The sequence below is a fragment of the Lithobates pipiens genome, unplaced genomic scaffold (genome assembly GCF_037356315.1).
Source record: "Lithobates pipiens isolate NorthernLeopardFrog02 unplaced genomic scaffold, aLitPip1_a1.2 Scaffold_16, whole genome shotgun sequence".
NCBI lineage: Eukaryota > Metazoa > Chordata > Amphibia > Anura > Ranidae > Lithobates > Lithobates pipiens.
The window spans coordinates 341,537,007-341,554,810 of NW_027507748.1; the positions used below are offsets into that span (position 1 = coordinate 341,537,007).

At 47.6% G+C, this 17,804-nt stretch overlaps 1 protein-coding gene across 1 annotated transcript in view; it reads left to right on the top strand.

Moving 5' to 3' along the window:
* Positions 1 to 17,804, top strand: part of INPP5B (inositol polyphosphate-5-phosphatase B) — a 199,566-nt gene that overhangs the window by 25,600 nt on the left and 156,162 nt on the right. The window contains exon 5 of the mRNA XM_077481814.1: positions 11,305 to 11,334. Within this exon, the coding sequence (XP_077337940.1) occupies positions 11,305 to 11,334 (30 nt within the window). The remainder of the gene's footprint in view (positions 1 to 11,304; positions 11,335 to 17,804) is intronic.

The following is a 17,804-nucleotide window of genomic DNA, read 5'->3' on the forward strand; positions in this document are numbered from 1 at the left end:
TTAAAAGCTGGCCAGCCTGTATAAAAATGTTTGAAAACTAAGGTACATTGGTGCTGCTATCCAACACGTTTGCTGGAGTTCACCCAAAGCTACTGTGTCCTATAGTGATGTAGTAGGTGGTGGGAAGAATGACAGTTAGTGCCAGGAGACATACGCTACAACTCACCCTGAAGTGTTGGATAGCAGCAGCACCAACATCATAGAAGGAGATGAAGAAATTAATCATTATTTAACTCTTTTTCAGGTTGGCCTGCTTAACATTTTCAGCAAATAAATAATACACATACTTGGGAAGATATTATTAATAAGGATAGGACTGTGAGAGTGCCATTGCTGACTTGTTTTTGTGAAGATACAGGCTGTAGAGTTGTCATCCTGCCCCTGGATACCAGAAAAATAAAATGTGCATACATGGAAGGAGTGTCAGAACCTGTCAGAAAAGATAAACAAAAAAGTCAAATTTCATTTATTGGTATTAAAAGACAGCCAACGCATTTCAGGGGTCAAAGGAACTCCCCTTTCATCATGACTACATATGTGTACACATGCATGCATGCAAAAATACCCACATTTTTGGAAATAATAAAAACTGAAATCATTACTTACGATTTGATATTGCTTTATCATCATTTCTTTTCACGTATACGCATACAGCATGTGTATATGTGGCTATTTTTAGATGCATATATGTGTATACATACACTATATTTTCCAAAGTATTGGGGCGCCAGCCTTTACACGCACATGCTTTAATGGCTTCCCAGTCTTAGTCCATAGGGTTCAATATTGAGTTGGCCCACCCTTTGCAGCTATAACAGCTTCAACTCTTCTGGGAAGGCTTTCCACAAGGTTTAGGAGTGTGTCTATGGGAATGTTTGACCATTCTTCCAGAAGCGCATTTGTGAGGTCAGGCACTGGTGTTGGACGAGAAGGCCTGGCTTGCAGTCTCTGCTCTAATTCATTCCAAAGGTGTTCTATAGGCTTGAGATTAGGACTCTGTGCAGGCCAATCAAGTTCCTTCATCCAAACTCAGTCATCCATGTCTTTATGAACCTTGCTTTGCTTATTGGTCCAAATCATTTGGTGGCGGGGGGATTATGGTGTGGGGTTGTTTTTTAGGGGTTGGGCTTGGCCCCTTAGTTCCAGTGAAGGAAACGCTTAAGGCATCCGCATACCAAGACATTTTGGACAATTTCATGCTCCCAACTTTGTGGGAACAGTTTGGGGATGGCTCCTTCCTGTTCCAACATGACTGCGTAACAATGCACAAAGCAAGGTCCATAAAGACATGAATGAGCAAGTTTGGGGTAAAGGAACTTGACTGGCATGCACAGAGTCCTAACTTCAATCTGATAGAACACCTTTGGGATTCATTGAGCGGAGACAGCGAGCCAGGCCTTCTCATACAACATCAGTGCAGGCACTGACACAAAACAAGCAATATTTAATTTTCACCCTTCATGCTTCTTCAAAGGGACTAAAGCTTGGGGCAGGATCCAATAAAAAAAAAAAAGGCCACCTCACAAATATGCTCCTGGAAGAATGGTCAAACATTCCCATAAACACGCTCCTAAACCTTGTGGACAACCTTCCCAGAAGAGTTAAGGGTGGGCCAACTCAATATTGAACCCTACAGACTAAGACTGGGATGCCATTACAGTTCATGTGCGTGTAAAGGCAGGTGTCCCAATACTTTTGACAATATAGTGTATGCATATGTTTGACATCCATGGTGTTTTATGATTGTTAGGCTCATGAATTTATCAGTCACAATTATATTTACATTATAATATGTTAAGTGGGGGACCCCTAAAACACGTTGGCTGTCTTTTAGCACAATACCAATAAATTAAATTGGACTGTTTTATGTTTTGGTCTGGTGCTCCTTCCATATATGCAATTTTTTCTGGTAACCTGCTACCCACTGCACTGGAGGGTAGCCTTGTTTGTTGTGAGCAGCCTAACCTGAGTCAATGTTTTTGCCCTCCCTCTACTTCGTATCAACTTATTTTAAAGCCCCAGCGCCTCTTGGATGCCTTTTTTTTTTATTGGATCCTGCCCCAGTAGTGATGGACGAACGTTTCGCCCGGCGGTCGTTTCGCGGCGAATTTCCGACATTCGCGGTCCGCACGTTCGAACGCCTTTTTCCGTCGTTCGCCGCGGCGGACTTACGTGTTTAATGTATACAAGAACTTTAACCTTTGGTGACACGTTTATCATGTGATACAGGACAGCCAATTGAGACATGACAGCACATGGACACTTGTACATTCCCCCTAACCTATAAATACACCCGATCCGGTGGCCATTTTACATTCTTTCTTCTGTTACGATAGGGACAGGTTCCTGTGTGGAGTAGGGAGAGATAAACCACTAGCTATTTGGTACACAAAAGTTCTTTTCAGGACTGGTATAGGTGTTAGGTGTTGATAGGTTTGCTGTGCTGCTGATTCTTGCAGCAGCCTGAGTGTCTTTTGTTAGTTTAGAGAAAGGGAAAGGACGGTGTATGCTACAGGGACAGCCAGATTAGTCTTTCATCATCATCATCATCATCATCATCATTAGCTGTTACTATCAAGGTCCACAAAAGAGCTGTTCCAGTAACCACTAATCGTTCTCTTTTTTTGCCAATTTGTATAGGGACAGGAAGGAAGCAGTGTTGTCAGGCAGTGAGGGTAATTTTAAAGACTTGCTGTTATTATTAGTTCCACAAAGGTTCTTTTCAGGACTGGTATCAGTGGTACAGTAATAGGCTTGTACATGTATAATATTCTTTCTTCCAAATATAGAAAGGATATTATACTTGACTGCTGCCCTTCTGCTGCAGTCTGCTAAACATTCACAACTCACTTGTTCCACAAAAGTTCTTATAAGGACTGGTAACTTGGTATAGGGTGCTACGGTACATAGGCTTGAGTGCGGTACAGTCTGCTGTTCTGTAAGGACCGCTATCGGTCCACAATAGATAGGGTTGACGTGCACCACTGCTGACCGCTCACCTATACTGCAGCAGTCCTTCAGCGGTATAGGGACTGACGTACAGTCTGCTAATCACTAACACACAACCTGCTTGTTCCACAAAAGTTCTTATAAGGACTGGTAACTTGGTATAGGGTGCTACGGTACATAGGCTTGAGTGCGGTACAGTCTGCTGTTCTGTAAGGACCGCTATCGGTCCACAATAGATAGGGTTGACGTGCACCACTGCTGACCGCTGCCCTATACTGCAGCAGTCCTTCAGCGGTATAGGGACTGACGTACAGTCTGCTAAACACTAATACACAACCTGCTTGGTCCACAAAAGTTCTTATAAGGACTGGTAACTTGGTATAGGGTGCTACGGTACATAGGCTTGAGTGCGGTACAGTCTGCTGTTCTGTAAGGACCGCTATCGGTCCACAATAGATAGGGTTGACGTGCACCACTGCTGACCGCTCACCTATACTGCAGCAGTCCTTCAGCGGTATAGGGACTGACGTACAGTCTGCTAATCACTAACACACAACCTGCTTGTTCCACAAAAGTTCTTATAAGGACTGGTAACTTGGTATAGGGTGCTACGGTACATAGGCTTGAGTGCGGTACAGTCTGCTGTTCTGTAAGGACCGCTATCGGTCCACAATAGATAGGGTTGACGTGCACCACTGCTGACCGCTGCCCTATACTGCAGCAGTCCTTCAGCGGTATAGGGACTGACGTACAGTCTGCTAAACACTAATACACAACCTGCTTGGTCCACAAAAGTTCTTATAAGGACTGGTAACTTGGTATAGGGTGCTACGGTACATAGGCTTGAGTGCGGTACAGTCTGCTGTTCTGTAAGGACCGCTATCGGTCCACAATAGATAGGGTTGACGTGCACCACTGCTGACCGCTCACCTATACTGCAGCAGTCCTTCAGCGGTATAGGGACTGACGTACAGTCTGCTAATCACTAACACACAACCTGCTTGTTCCACAAAAGTTCTTATAAGGACTGGTAACTTGGTATAGGGTGCTACGGTACATAGGCTTGAGTGCGGTACAGTCTGCTGTTCTGTAAGGACCGCTATCGGTCCACAATAGATAGGGTTGACGTGCACCACTGCTGACCGCTGCCCTATACTGCAGCAGTCCTTCAGCGGTATAGGGACTGACGTACAGTCTGCTAAACACTAATACACAACCTGCTTGGTCCACAAAAGTTCTTATAAGGACTGGTAACTTGGTATAGGGTGCTACGGTACATAGGCTTGAGTGCGGTACAGTCTGCTGTTCTGTAAGGACCGCTATCGGTCCACAATAGATAGGGTTGACGTGCACCACTGCTGACCGCTCACCTATACTGCAGCAGTCCTTCAGCGGTATAGGGACTGACGTACAGTCTGCTAATCACTAACACACAACCTGCTTGTTCCACAAAAGTTCTTATAAGGACTGGTAACTTGGTATAGGGTGCTACGGTACATAGGCTTGAGTGCGGTACAGTCTGCTGTTCTGTAAGGACCGCTATCGGTCCACAATAGATAGGGTTGACGTGCACCACTGCTGACCGCTGCCCTATACTGCAGCAGTCCTTCAGCGGTATAGGGACTGACGTACAGTCTGCTAAACACTAATACACAACCTGCTTGGTCCACAAAAGTTCTTATAAGGACTGGTAACTTGGTATAGGGTGCTACGGTACATAGGCTTGAGTGCGGTACAGTCTGCTGTTCTGTAAGGACCGCTATCGGTCCACAATAGATAGGGTTGACGTGCACCACTGCTGACCGCTCACCTATACTGCAGCAGTCCTTCAGCGGTATAGGGACTGACGTACAGTCTGCTAATCACTAACACACAACCTGCTTGTTCCACAAAAGTTCTTATAAGGACTGGTAACTTGGTATAGGGTGCTACGGTACATAGGCTTGAGTGCGGTACAGTCTGCTGTTCTGTAAGGACCGCTATCGGTCCACAATAGATAGGGTTGACGTGCACCACTGCTGACCGCTGCCCTATACTGCAGCAGTCCTTCAGCGGTATAGGGACTGACGTACAGTCTGCTAAACACTAATACACAACCTGCTTGGTCCACAAAAGTTCTTATAAGGACTGGTAACTTGGTATAGGGTGCTACGGTACATAGGCTTGAGTGCGGTACAGTCTGCTGTTCTGTAAGGACCGCTATCGGTCCACAATAGATAGGGTTGACGTGCACCACTGCTGACCGCTGCCCTATACTGCAGCAGTCCTTCAGCGGTATAGGGACTGACGTACAGTCTGCTAATCACTAACACACAACCTGCTTGTTCCACAAAAGTTCTTATAAGGACTGGTAACTTGGTATAGGGTGCTACGGTACATAGGCTTGAGTGCGGTACAGTCTGCTGTTCTGTAAGGACCGCTATCGGTCCACAATAGATAGGGTTGACGTGCACCACTGCTGACCGCTGCCCTATACTGCAGCAGTCCTTCAGCGGTATAGGGACTGACGTACAGTCTGCTAATCACTAACACACAACCTGCTTGTTCCACAAAAGTTCTTATAAGGACTGGTAACTTGGTATAGGGTGCTACGGTACATAGGCTTGAGTGCGGTACAGTCTGCTGTTCTGTAAGGACCGCTATCGGTCCACAATAGATAGGGTTGACGTGCACCACTGCTGACCGCTGCCCTATACTGCAGCAGTCCTTCAGCGGTATAGGGACTGACGTACAGTCTGCTAATCACTAACACACAACCTGCTTGTTCCACAAAAGTTCTTATAAGGACTGGTAACTTGGTATAGGGTGCTACGGTACATAGGCTTGAGTGCGGTACAGTCTGCTGTTCTGTAAGGACCGCTATCGGTCCACAATAGATAGGGTTGACGTGCACCACTGCTGACCGCTGCCCTATACTGCAGCAGTCCTTCAGCGGTATAGGGACTGACGTACAGTCTGCTAAACACTAATACACAACCTGCTTGGTCCACAAAAGTTCTTATAAGGACTGGTAACTTGGTATAGGGTGCTACGGTACATAGGCTTGAGTGCGGTACAGTCTGCTGTTCTGTAAGGACCGCTATCGGTCCACAATAGATAGGGTTGACGTGCACCACTGCTGACCGCTGCCCTATACTGCAGCAGTCCTTCATCGGTATAGGGACTAAGAGTTTTGTCACAGGGTCATTTAAAAAATGACAGGCAGAGGAAGAGGCAGGCCCTTCCGCAGGGGTGGTAGGGGTAGGGCAGGAGCAACAGGCTTGAGCCAAAGTGGGAAGTTGCAGAAGGTGCGTTCAATTACTTTAAAGGATGCACCAGACTTGGTTGAGTGGCTCGCTCAGCCTTACTCTTCTGCACCCTCCTCATCCTCTCGATCTGCACCCTCTTCTTCACTCTCTGCTATGTGCACCCCCAAAGACACTACCACCAACAACACGACCACCACCACCACCACCACATACCTTCCGCTTGAGTCACTGGAATTATTTTCCGATCCATATCAAGAGGACATTTCTGATGCGCAGCCACTCTTGGTATTGGATCAGGAAGAGGAGGTAGCAACAAGCGCTACTCAGCAGTCTGACGCCAGTACCCAGATCAGCCCAAGGAGGAGGTTGGTCCCCGGTGTTGCTGCCTACTCCGAGATCTCTACTTATAGCGGTGGGGAAGGTGACGTTGATGATGACGTGTCTAGTGATGTCACGTGGGTGCCCACAAGAGAGGAAGAGGAGGGGAGTTCAGAGGGAGATATGGACCAGCAGATAGGGAGGAGAAGCAGCAATGACTTACATTGCACAGCAGGGACAAAGCAGACTGCAAATGTATCAGGAGCGAGTCATCGACCATGTACGGTCACATCTGGCGCTCCCAGGACACCGGCACATGGCTCCGCAGTGTGGGCTTTTTTTAACGTGTCCGCTGCTGACAATAGCGTTGCCATCTGCAATCTTTGCAGTCAACGCGTTAGTCGCGGTAAGCCCAATACTCACCTAGGGACGACCGCCTTAAGAAGGCACATGAGCAGCCATCACCGAGCCCAGTGGGAGCAACGGAACACACAAAGCCACACTGCAGGCTCTCACCGTCCAGCCTCGTCTTCTACTTCTCCTTCTCCTCTCTCCTCACAATTGTCCTCCACTCCACCTTCCATCACGCCAAGCTCACATTTTTCTGCAAAAAGGCAGGCTTCCGTGGGCCTAATGTTTGAGCGTAAAAAAATGATGACGCCGGATAACCCTCTTGCCCAACGGTTGGCGGCTGGCTTGTCAGAACTCATAGCCCGCCAACTACTGCCATATAAACTGGTGGACTCGGAGGCCTTTCGCAAATTTGTGGCCATTGGAACACCACAATGGAAGGTCCCAGGAAGGAAGTATTTCTCAGAGAAGGGCATCCCAGAGCTATATGGCCATGTTCAGCGGCAAGTGAATGTATCTCTGGCACACAGTGTCGGTGCCAAGATACATCTGACCACAGACACGTGGTCTAGCAAACACGGGCAGGGAAGGTATATCAGTTTTACTGCCCACTGGGTGAACCTTCTGACGGCCGTCAAGCATGTAACCCGTGGCACCCGTGTAGATTTGGTTTTACCGCCACGGATTGCATGCAGGCCTGACTCTTCTTCTCCTCCTCCTACTCCATCCTCCTCCCTCTCCTCCTCAGCTGCCTCCTCCTTTTCCGCTGCTAGCGTCTCTTCCACTGCACCGCCCAAGCTCCCCAGAACCTATTCCACATGCCAGGTGAGACGTTGCCATGCCGTGCTGCGTCTGTTGTGCCTGGAAGCAAAGAGCCACACTGGCCCGGCACTCCTTTCAGCTTTGCGTTCACAGGCAGATGAGTGGCTAACACCGCTCAATTTGACAGTTGGTAAAGTGGTGTGTGACAACGGTGCCAATCTGCTTAGCGCATTGAAACAGGGCAAAATCACGCACGTGCCGTGCATGGCACACGTCTTAAACTTGGTCGTGCAGCGATTCCTTGTCAAATACCCTGGGGTCCAGGACATCTTGCGGCAGGCAAGGAAAATCTCGGCCCATTTCAGAAGATCTTACACGGCCATGGCTCGCCTTGCTGACATTCAGCGGCGACACCATCTGCCGGTCAGACGTCTTATTTGCGATTGCCCGACGCGATGGAACTCAACCTTCTATATGCTTGATAGGCTGCTCCAGCAGAAACGTGCAGTTAACGTCTACCTGTATGAACTCTGCGAAAGAAACGGTTCTGGGGAGCTGGGTTTTTTTTCACCGCGCCAGTGGCTGCTCATGCGCGACACATGCAGACTTCTGCGGCCATTTGAGGAGATCACCAAACTGGTCAGTCGCAGCCATGGCGCCATCAGTGACATGGTACCTTATGCCTTCTTTCTGGAGCGTGCATTGCGTCGTGTCATTGATCAGGCTGTGGAGGAGCAGGAGCGGGAAGATGAGGAAGTCGCAATGCTGGATGAATTCCCAGGGGGGGCTACTCTATCTGAGACAAGTCAACAACAGGAGTCTGATGAGGAGTCAGAGGAGGATGGTGCCGGGGCGGATGAGCAGGAGCAAGAAGAGCATGCTTTAAACCTTTCTGGGATCCCTGTTGTGCGAGGATGGGGAGAGGAGAATGAAGAGGACGACATTATCCTGGATGATGAGCAGGAGCCAGGCCACCACACCGCTTCCACTTTAGTGCAAATGGGGGCCTTCATGCTCCAGTGTTTTAATAGGGACCCCCGTATAAAAAGCATGAGGGTCAAGGACCAGTACTGGGTGGCAACGTACTTAGACCCCCGGTACAAACACAAAATGGCGGAAATGTTACCGCCGTCGCAGAGGGCTGTCAGAATGCAGCACTTCCAGGCCTTGCTTCGAGAAATGCTGCATTCTGCTTTTGCGTGCGCTGGCAGAGGAGCAATTCCCACTCCCAGAGAAGGATTTGCGGGTACCAATCCAACAGCGCCTGCAAGAAGAGGCCGGTTTGAAGATGTGTTGGTGACTTCGGATATGAGGTCATTCTTTCAGCCGACCCATCGACAGGTGTCATCCGGATCCAGCATCAGGGAACGCCTAGACCGTCAGGTGTCCGACTACATTGGGTTAACGGCCGATGTGGACGCTCTGAGGAGTGATGAACCCCTAGACTACTGGGTGGGCAGGCTTGACCTCTGGCCAGAGCTTGCCCAATTTGCAATCGAACTGTTGGCTTGCCCCTCATCCAGTGTCCTGTCCGAAAGGACGTTCAGCGCAGCAGGGGGGATTGTGACCGATAAGCGTACTCGCCTAGCTCACCACAGTGTTAACTACCTCACATTTCTAAAAATGAATGAGGCATGGATCTCGGAGGAATTCAACACATGTGACCAGTAGACCATGTATATGTCTATAAACTATTTTTTTAATCAAGCACACAGACCTTCTTAATTCATTTGGCTCACTTCCTTGACCCAAAAAAGCACACCGTACTATATGCCCCTACCCTCCTCTTTGAAGAGGTTGAGCGGTGTCATATTTCTACTGGGGCTGCTTATGATATCCCTGTGCTGTGCTGACTTCCTCCTGGGGGTTCTTATTATGAAGGGATCACACTATCCCTGTGCTGTGCTGACTTCCTCCTGGGGGTTCTTATTATGAGGGGATCACACCATCCCTGTGCTGTGCTGACTTCCTCCTGGGGCTGCTTACGGTGCTGCTGTCAGTGCTGTATGTCACGGTGCTGCTGTCAGCGCTGTATGTCACGGTGCTGCTGTCAGCGCTGTATGTCACGGTGCTGCTGTCAGCGCTGTATGTCACGGTGCTGCTGTCAGCGCTGTATGTCACGGTGCTGCTGTCAGCGCTGTATGTCACGGTGCTGCTGTCAGCGCTGTATGTCACGGTGCTGCTGTCAGCGCTGTATGTCACGGTGCTGCTGTCAGCGCTGTATGTCACGGTGCTGCTGTCAGCGCTGTATGTCACGGTGCTGCTGTCAGCGCTGTATGTCACGGTGCTGCTGTCAGTGCTCTGTATTACGGTGCTGCTGTCAGATGCCTCTATCACGGTGCATGTGTCATTCCGGTATGTCACGCTGCTGGTGATCATCTCCTGCACCCTCTTCTTTGCCTACCCTGGTCCCTGACCTTCCCTCTCCTCCATTGCCTTCATTAGCTCCATAGTCCTGAATTGTTAGAACAATTTCCCAAATAAAATAAAAATGCTTGTAGTTATCGATCCCAAATTCACCTCATACATGTATTATGTCATTGTCCAGATGGTGGGACTACGTTTTACCCCCTAATAATTACCACGTGGCCGCAAATTCGACATGAAGGTTTGCAAAGTTCGCCTCCCATTGAAGTCAATGGGGCCCGCGGCGAACGTTCGGTTTCGCGAACGTTTGGGTCCGTTCGCATTTCGCGTTCGCGAAACGTCCCGTCGGAAGTTCGTCCATCACTATGCCCCAGGCTTTAGTCCCTTTGAACAAGCATGAAGGGTGAAAATTAAATATTGCTTGTTCTGTGTCAGTGACCCAAAATCTGGAAAAGCAGAGATCGGTATGGCAGCCCTGAAACCATTACCTTAAAAAAAAACAGTCAGCAATGTCAGCTTCTATAATTCTACCATTGTATGGAAAACAAAAGCAAAACTGTAAGAAATCGGCGCTATCAGAGCGCTTGTCGGTGGTGAAAGGGTTAATATGTACAACAGATTCTAGTTATTGATCCTGCAGATAGTGGAATGAGTAATGACCAAGAGAAGTAAAGAAAAACAAATAAACCAGGTAGCATGAATAGGCAGTATTAAACAGTTTCTAAAAGTTTCTAAGTGAAACACAGAAAGCAAGGGTCCAAGAATCCAATCTTTGTGGTCCAAGCACAGAAAATCAGCTTGCTGTGGTGCCAGAGCAATCAAAATTATTGATACATTGTAACAATTTTGCCCATTTATGAACACTTTTTTTTTTTTTTTTTTCACTTCTTTCTTCTCCCGTTTCTTCTATTTGTTATTTTTTACTTTTCCTTATGAACAATGCAGCCTATTATTTATATATTTTTTTACTCCTATTTTTAATACAGTGTTGTTAAAAGAGAAATATGATTTTGTGTGTTTGGACTACTAGGATTTGATTCCCAGACCCTTTGTTACTGAAGTGTTTTATTTAGAGACTTTTAGAGACTATTTGATACTTTTTAATTGAGCAATCCACTGCATCGGACACCGCCTATTCATGCTACTAGTGAATCTACCCTTGTTTATATTATATTATATATAATATATATTATATTATATTATATATATATATATATATATATATATATATATATATATATATATATATTATATTATTACTTGATTGAATGTAATTTCTTGCCATTTAAAGATTGTTTTCACTTTACAGTAACACCTTATGACCGTTTTCGGGTTATTGGTAAGTATCATTTTTTACTTTTTTTCTGACTATATTGGCTACAAGGCTAGGCTAATCAACAGGTTTTAAATGCGCTTAACTATCATGGTTTCGTGTCAATTTAGTTTAATTTTTTTCTTTAACATTAGACGTTTTTAAATGGGTGAGACAGTGCAGCACAAGCTGTTTCCTTTCAGACCCTTAAATGTTAACCTTAACTGGAGCCATATAGGGAGAGGGGAATGGGAGGAATAAGACCCTGCTGTCTAATAAATAGTTTTCCTGACAGACTCCATGGCAGCAACGTGTGGGTTAAGTCCCGCCTCCACTACCCTATAGGACACTACTCCCATAAATCTTTGCTCCCTGCCCATGGCCGTGTTCTTTTTTTGTCCTCCTCCGTAGGACCAGACGTTATGGTCTTTCTACCTGAAGATTGCTCCCACACGGTTCCATTGTTGGTTTGGCCGAATTGCGACTGGATGGAATTGTCGCATGACTCCGTTAAGCCCTAGCTACTAGCAGGGTATGGAGTGGGCATTGGATATAAGCGCTGGAGGAAGCCAGAAACCTAGCCACTGGCAGGCAGGCTGCGCATTTGGTCGGATAGCCCAGCTAAATAGCAGGTGACCTATTTTGCCCTGAGAAGTTCGGTATGTATTGTGCTTACCTTCGGCCTGGAGACGATCGTGTGGGAGCGGTAAGATTGTTCCTCTTTTCCATGGCAGCAGTTTGTGTTTGTTTCTTGCCATTTCTCCTTCATTTTCCGTTCGTTTTCTGTATCTGTGTATGTGGGTATAGGCGTGACGGTCGGATTAGCCTGCGTTCCAGCCGGCGCTCACTTCCGGGTCTTCGTCGGTACGTTCGTTCTGCGCATGCGCGCGTACAGCACGGGATCGAGGCTTGGTTCGCGCGTGCGCAGTGGCGGCAAAATGACGCTATTCGCGCATGCGCAGTAGCGGTACACAGGACGCGGTGATGACGTCATTAAGGCGCCTTATTTAAACTTAGAAAATAGCCTGCAAGCTTTGGGAATGCTTGCAGGTTATTACGTGACTTCCCCTTGTCCAGGTTTTCTGCTGTGGAGGTAGGTGGCCTTCTGGGAAGAAGGGGGTGGGAGTGTGTGTGTTTGATGCCCTCAGCCTTACTTATATGTCTTTGCAGCATTTATGGAAACCCCTAGAGACATGGACTCACCTCCGCCGGTATGTGGCCAGCCCTCTCATAATAGGTACTGTCTGGGGAGGAAGTAAGGGGGGGGGGAGTGGTCCGGTATTAGTCAGTGTGTTATCTTTCCTTATCTGTATGTCTCTTCTATCTCTGTCTTAGCCCATCTAGATCAGCACAGCAACGCAGCTCAACGCACAGAGGAAGCGATTCTTCTAAGTCTTACCACCGGCACTCATATTCTAAGTCTAAACATCACGGCTCACCCTCAAGATCTGGGCGCCGTAGCGAGGATCGATCTCACTCCTCCAGGGCTCATTCCAGCCACTCTGTTATTAATACTTGCTGGGGATGCAGATCGCAAGTTCCTATTGGGAAATCCCTGTGTGACCTCTGCTTTTCCAAAGCCTCTAGTAAGAGAGGGGGTACGGACCAGCAACTAAGATCCCTTGTGGAAAAAGTGGTGAAAGAGTCCCTCAAGGGGATCGGGGCCAATCAGACCCCTGTGCCTTAGTCAGAATCACCTCAGTCACCAGTCAGGGATTCGCATGCTCAAGAGCTCTGGGAGTCCTCTTTAACAAGCCACCATTCAGCTGCTGCTTCAGACAGTGAATCTGAGGAAGATAGCCCCTGTGTGGGGTTTGACTTTGCCTTACTTTCTCCCTTGGTGAAGGCCATCAGAGAGGCTTTGAACTGGGAAGATGAGGTGGCTAATCCTTCCAAACAAAGGAAGTATTTCAAGCAACTTAAAAGGGAGCGTCTTAACTTTCCGTTCCTGTCTGAACTTGGTGAGGTCATCACGGATGAATGGAGTAAAGTTGAGAAAAAGAATAGTATGCTCTCAAAAGTCCTAAGGTTATATCCCTTTAAGGAGGATGAGGTCAAGTATCTGGAATCCGCTCCACTCGTGGATGCAGCGGTGATGAGATTAGTAAAACATGTGACCCTTCCATTGGAGGATACAGTTTCATTCAAGGATGCCTTAGATAGGCGGATTGATTCCGATTTAAAGAGAGTCTACCTCACTGCTGGTATGGCATGCAAGCCAGCATTGGCTTTAGCGGCAATGTCCAAAGCCATGGAAGTCTGGACGGACGGTGTGGATGATACTCTCAGAAACATTTCGGATGAAGTCGCTAAAAACTCTCCTATCCAGGAGTTGCGGCTTGCTTCGGCTTTTCTGGGGGAGGCTTCGATTGACATCATCCGCCTAGTGTCCCGGGTCATGCTTTCAGCTGTAACCGCCAAACGGGCCCTTTGGCTCCGTCCCTGGCTGGCTGATCCAGCATCTAAACAGGTGTGGTGCCGTATCCCCTTCGAGGGTTCTTCTCTTTTTGGGAATAAATTGGATAATGCCATAACCCGGGCCACTGGTGGTAAGTCGGGGTTTCTTCCCCAGGATAGACGCTTAAAAAGCCAGAGGAGATTTTTTCCTAAAAAGCAGTATCAAGAGCAGGCCAGGGAGGCCCGTAGCTATAAACCGGGTCGGGAATATTCCAGATCATGGAAATCAAGGCAGTCATCCTTCAAGAAATCCGCCAAGAGCAGTGCGTCAGGAGAGAGGGAACCAACCAAATCTTTTTGAGATTGGGCCCGCTCAGATAGGCCAGGTGGGGGCTCGTCTTCTACATTTTCGGCATGTCTGGGCGGCCTCAATCCAGGACCTCTGGACCGTCAGAACGGTCTCTTCAGGCCATTCTTGGACCTTCTGCAGGTCCCCAAGACTAAAGTATGTTCCCACTTCATTTCCAGCCACAGAAGAAAAAAGGCAGATCTTGTTGGCCTACGTGAAATCTTTATTGGCTCAAGGCGCTGCCGTACCCGTGCCAGACGATCAACGAGGGAGAGGAATTTATTCCCCTCTTTTTATGGTCCAGAAGAAAAACGGTTCTTGGAGACCAGTCATAGACCTTACACATCTGAATCGTTTTATCAAGAAGGAAAGGTTCAAGATGGAAACCTTGTCTACAATACAACAGTCAGTCCTGTCAGGAGACTGGATGATTTCAATAGACCTAAAGGACGCTTACTTTCATGTCCCTGTGGCAGAAGATTTTCAGCAGTTTCTGCGATTTTCAGTAGGAAAACTACATCTCCAGTTCGTGTGTCTCCCGTTCGAACTTTCAACGTCCCCCCGAGTGTTCTCAAAGGTGTTGTTGGCCGTAGTGGCTCTATTGAGAACCAAGGGAATTCGTCTTCACCACTATTTGGACGATCTTCTGCTGCTAGCCCAGGACAGAGACCGTCTGTTACTGCACAAGGGTCAGGTTATCTCCACTCTTCAAGAGTTCGGTTGGATCCTGAATCTAGAAAAGAGTCAGTTAATTCCCTCCCAGTCTCTTGTGTTCCTAGGCGCACTCTTCAACACAGTGAGGGGTACCATCTCTTTACCCGAAGAGAAAGTAGTGGTAATTCGAGACAGAATTCGTCCAGCCCTCTCAGCCTCCCGTCTTCCGGCTCTTCAGTGCCTGAGGATTATTGGAACCATGGTGGCCACGATTCCAATGGTGAAGTGGGCCCAATGGAAGATGAGACCGTTCCAAAAGGGGTTTCTTCACCAATGGCTGGGCAACAAGATGCAACCTATCCGGATCACATCTTCAATGAGAATCTCTCTGCTCTGGTGGCTTCGGAAGGAGAACCTATTCAATTGCCATTCCATTCTCCCCATCTCATGGGTGACAATAACTTCGGATGCCAGCAACAGGGGCTGGGGCGCCCACTGTTTGACGGAAGTAGCACAGGGCACCTGGGACTTTCCTTCCAGGAGGATGGTGTCGAATATTCTAGAATTGAGGGCAGCCTTCCAGGCGCTCCTAGCCTTTCGTCATCTGGTCTTAGGAACCTCGGTCCTACTCAGACTAGACAACACTACAGCAGTGGCATATATAAGGAGACAAGGAGGTACTCGGAGTCTGTCCCTTCTTCAGGAGGTAGAGCCAATCATGTCTTGGGCTCAGAAGAACCTGGTCAACATTACAGCAACTTATGTTCCAGGAACGCAGAACGTCCAAGCGGATTTTCTGTCTCGGGTCAATCTGGACAACAACGAATGGTCCCTTCACGAAGAAGTTTTCAGGTGGATTCTAACGTTGTGGTTCTCCCCAGAGGTCGACCTATTTGCTTCCCCTTGCAACAAGAAACTGGCGAGGTATTATTCCAGGTTTCGGGATCCTCAGGCCTACGGAGTGGATGCGCTGACGGATCGATGGTGGTTCAACAAAGCTTACGCCTTTCCTCCAACTCCTATTATTCTACAGTTCCTGCGGAGACTCAAAACAGAAGCAGTAGAGGTGATAGCTGTAATACCTTATTGGCCCAACAGGCCATGGTTTCCGCTTCTAATGCTCCTCAGTGTCAGAGATCCGATTCCCTTACCTCTCAGACCCAATCTTCTATCCCAGGGCTCGAAGCTCCATCCCTGTCCAGCCCATCTATGTCTGAGGGTCTGGTTTTTGAGAGGGGAAGGTTAGAGGCTCTGGGTTGCCCAAAGGAGGCCATTCCTACTCTCATGAGTGCAAGGAGGAAAAGTACCAACCAGGTATATGAGAGGATTTGGTCTAGATTCACAAGTCACTTGTCTTCCAGGTCTTGCTCCAGTGGTAATTTGACGGTTCAGGATGTTCTCGGTTTCTTACAGTCCGGACTAGACATTCCCCTATCTGTCAGCGCTCTTCGTGTGCAAGTCTCGGCAATCTCGGCCTTTTCTGGAGTATCCTGGGCTAAACATCCATTGGTTCAGCAATTTTTTAAAGGAGCGATTAGACTTAGACCACAGAGGAAACCTAGGTTCCCCAAGTGGGATTTACCGCTAGTTCTCGACTTCTTCTCTCATCTGGACAGAACACTTTCAGTCAAAGAATTGTCCCTAATGACATCTTTTTTGGTGGCCATATCCTCAGCAAAAGAGTCTCTGAGATTCAGTCTTTAGGATCAAAGGAACCTTTCCTCACATTCTTCCCTGACAGAGTGGTCCTAGTGCCAATGCTGGGGTCGAACCCAAAGGTTACCTCAGTCTTTCCCGAAAATCAGGACATTACCCTTCCTACCTTTTTATTCGGCTGGGAATCAGGATCTTCATCCTCTCGACATGGGAGTTATCTTGAAACGATACCTGGAGGCGACAGCTTCTTTCCGGCAATCAGATTATCTTTTTGTTCTTTTTCATGGTAAAAGCAAAGGCCTTAGGGCTTCGGTCAGATCCATCTCCACGTGGGTGGTTCAGGCGATCCAGTGGGCTTATAATGAGAAGGGCTTGGCTCCTCCTGAGGCGGTTACGGCACATTCCACGAGAAGTCTCTCTACTTCTTGGGCAGCTTCACGTCATGTGGCTCCTGAGGTTATCTGCAAGGCTGCCTCTTGGTCATCCATTCATACATTTATGGCTCACTATTGTGTTGAACCTGCCAGTTTATCTTCTGTTGATTTTGGCTTAAAGGCGCTGTCGGTGGACAGTGTTAAATAAATTTTTTGTTCAGCATTTTTTGCCCACCCGAGTGTGTTTGGCGAGTTATTTCCCACACGTTGCTGCCATGGAGTCTGTCAGGAAAACGGAAAATTCCTATCAAAATACTTACCGTAATTTTCCTTTCCTGATGGACTCCATGGCAGCAGGAGTTCCCTCCCAAAATGGCTGGAGTAGGCTAGTTATCGAACACGGCCATGGGCAGGGAGCAAAGATTTATGGGAGTAGTGTCCTATAGGGTAGTGGAGGCGGGACTTAACCCACACGTTGCTGCCATGGAGTCCATCAGGAAAGGAAAATTACGGTAAGAATTTTGATAGGAATTTTCCGGTTTTTTTTTTCTTTTAAATGTACTGCAAATTGGAAATGTGTGAAAAGGACCCCAAAGTGCCACTAGCTGGCTGAAAATGACAACACATAACATTTATATGCAATGTGAATGTATTTTCTTTTTCCTCTTCCTCTTTGTTCATTCTCTGAAACAATGTATCACCTTATCCTGCCTAATGCCACGTACACATGATCAGAATTTTGGTCGGAAAAAGCTTTGATGGTTTTCCCGACGGAATTCCGAAGGGATTTCACTCAAGCTGTCTTGCATACACACAGTCACACCAAATTCCGACTATCAAGAATGCGGTGACATACAACACGTACAATGGGACTAGAAAAAGGAAGTTCAAAAGCCAGTAGCCAATAGCTTCTGTCTTGTAGTTGAATCTGAGCATGCATGAGTTTTTGCGCATCGGAATTGCATACACACGATCGGATTCTCCGATAGAAATTTTTTCCATTGGAAAAATTGAGAACCTGCTCTCAATCTTTTGCTGGCAGAAATTTGGCGAGCAAAATTCCGATG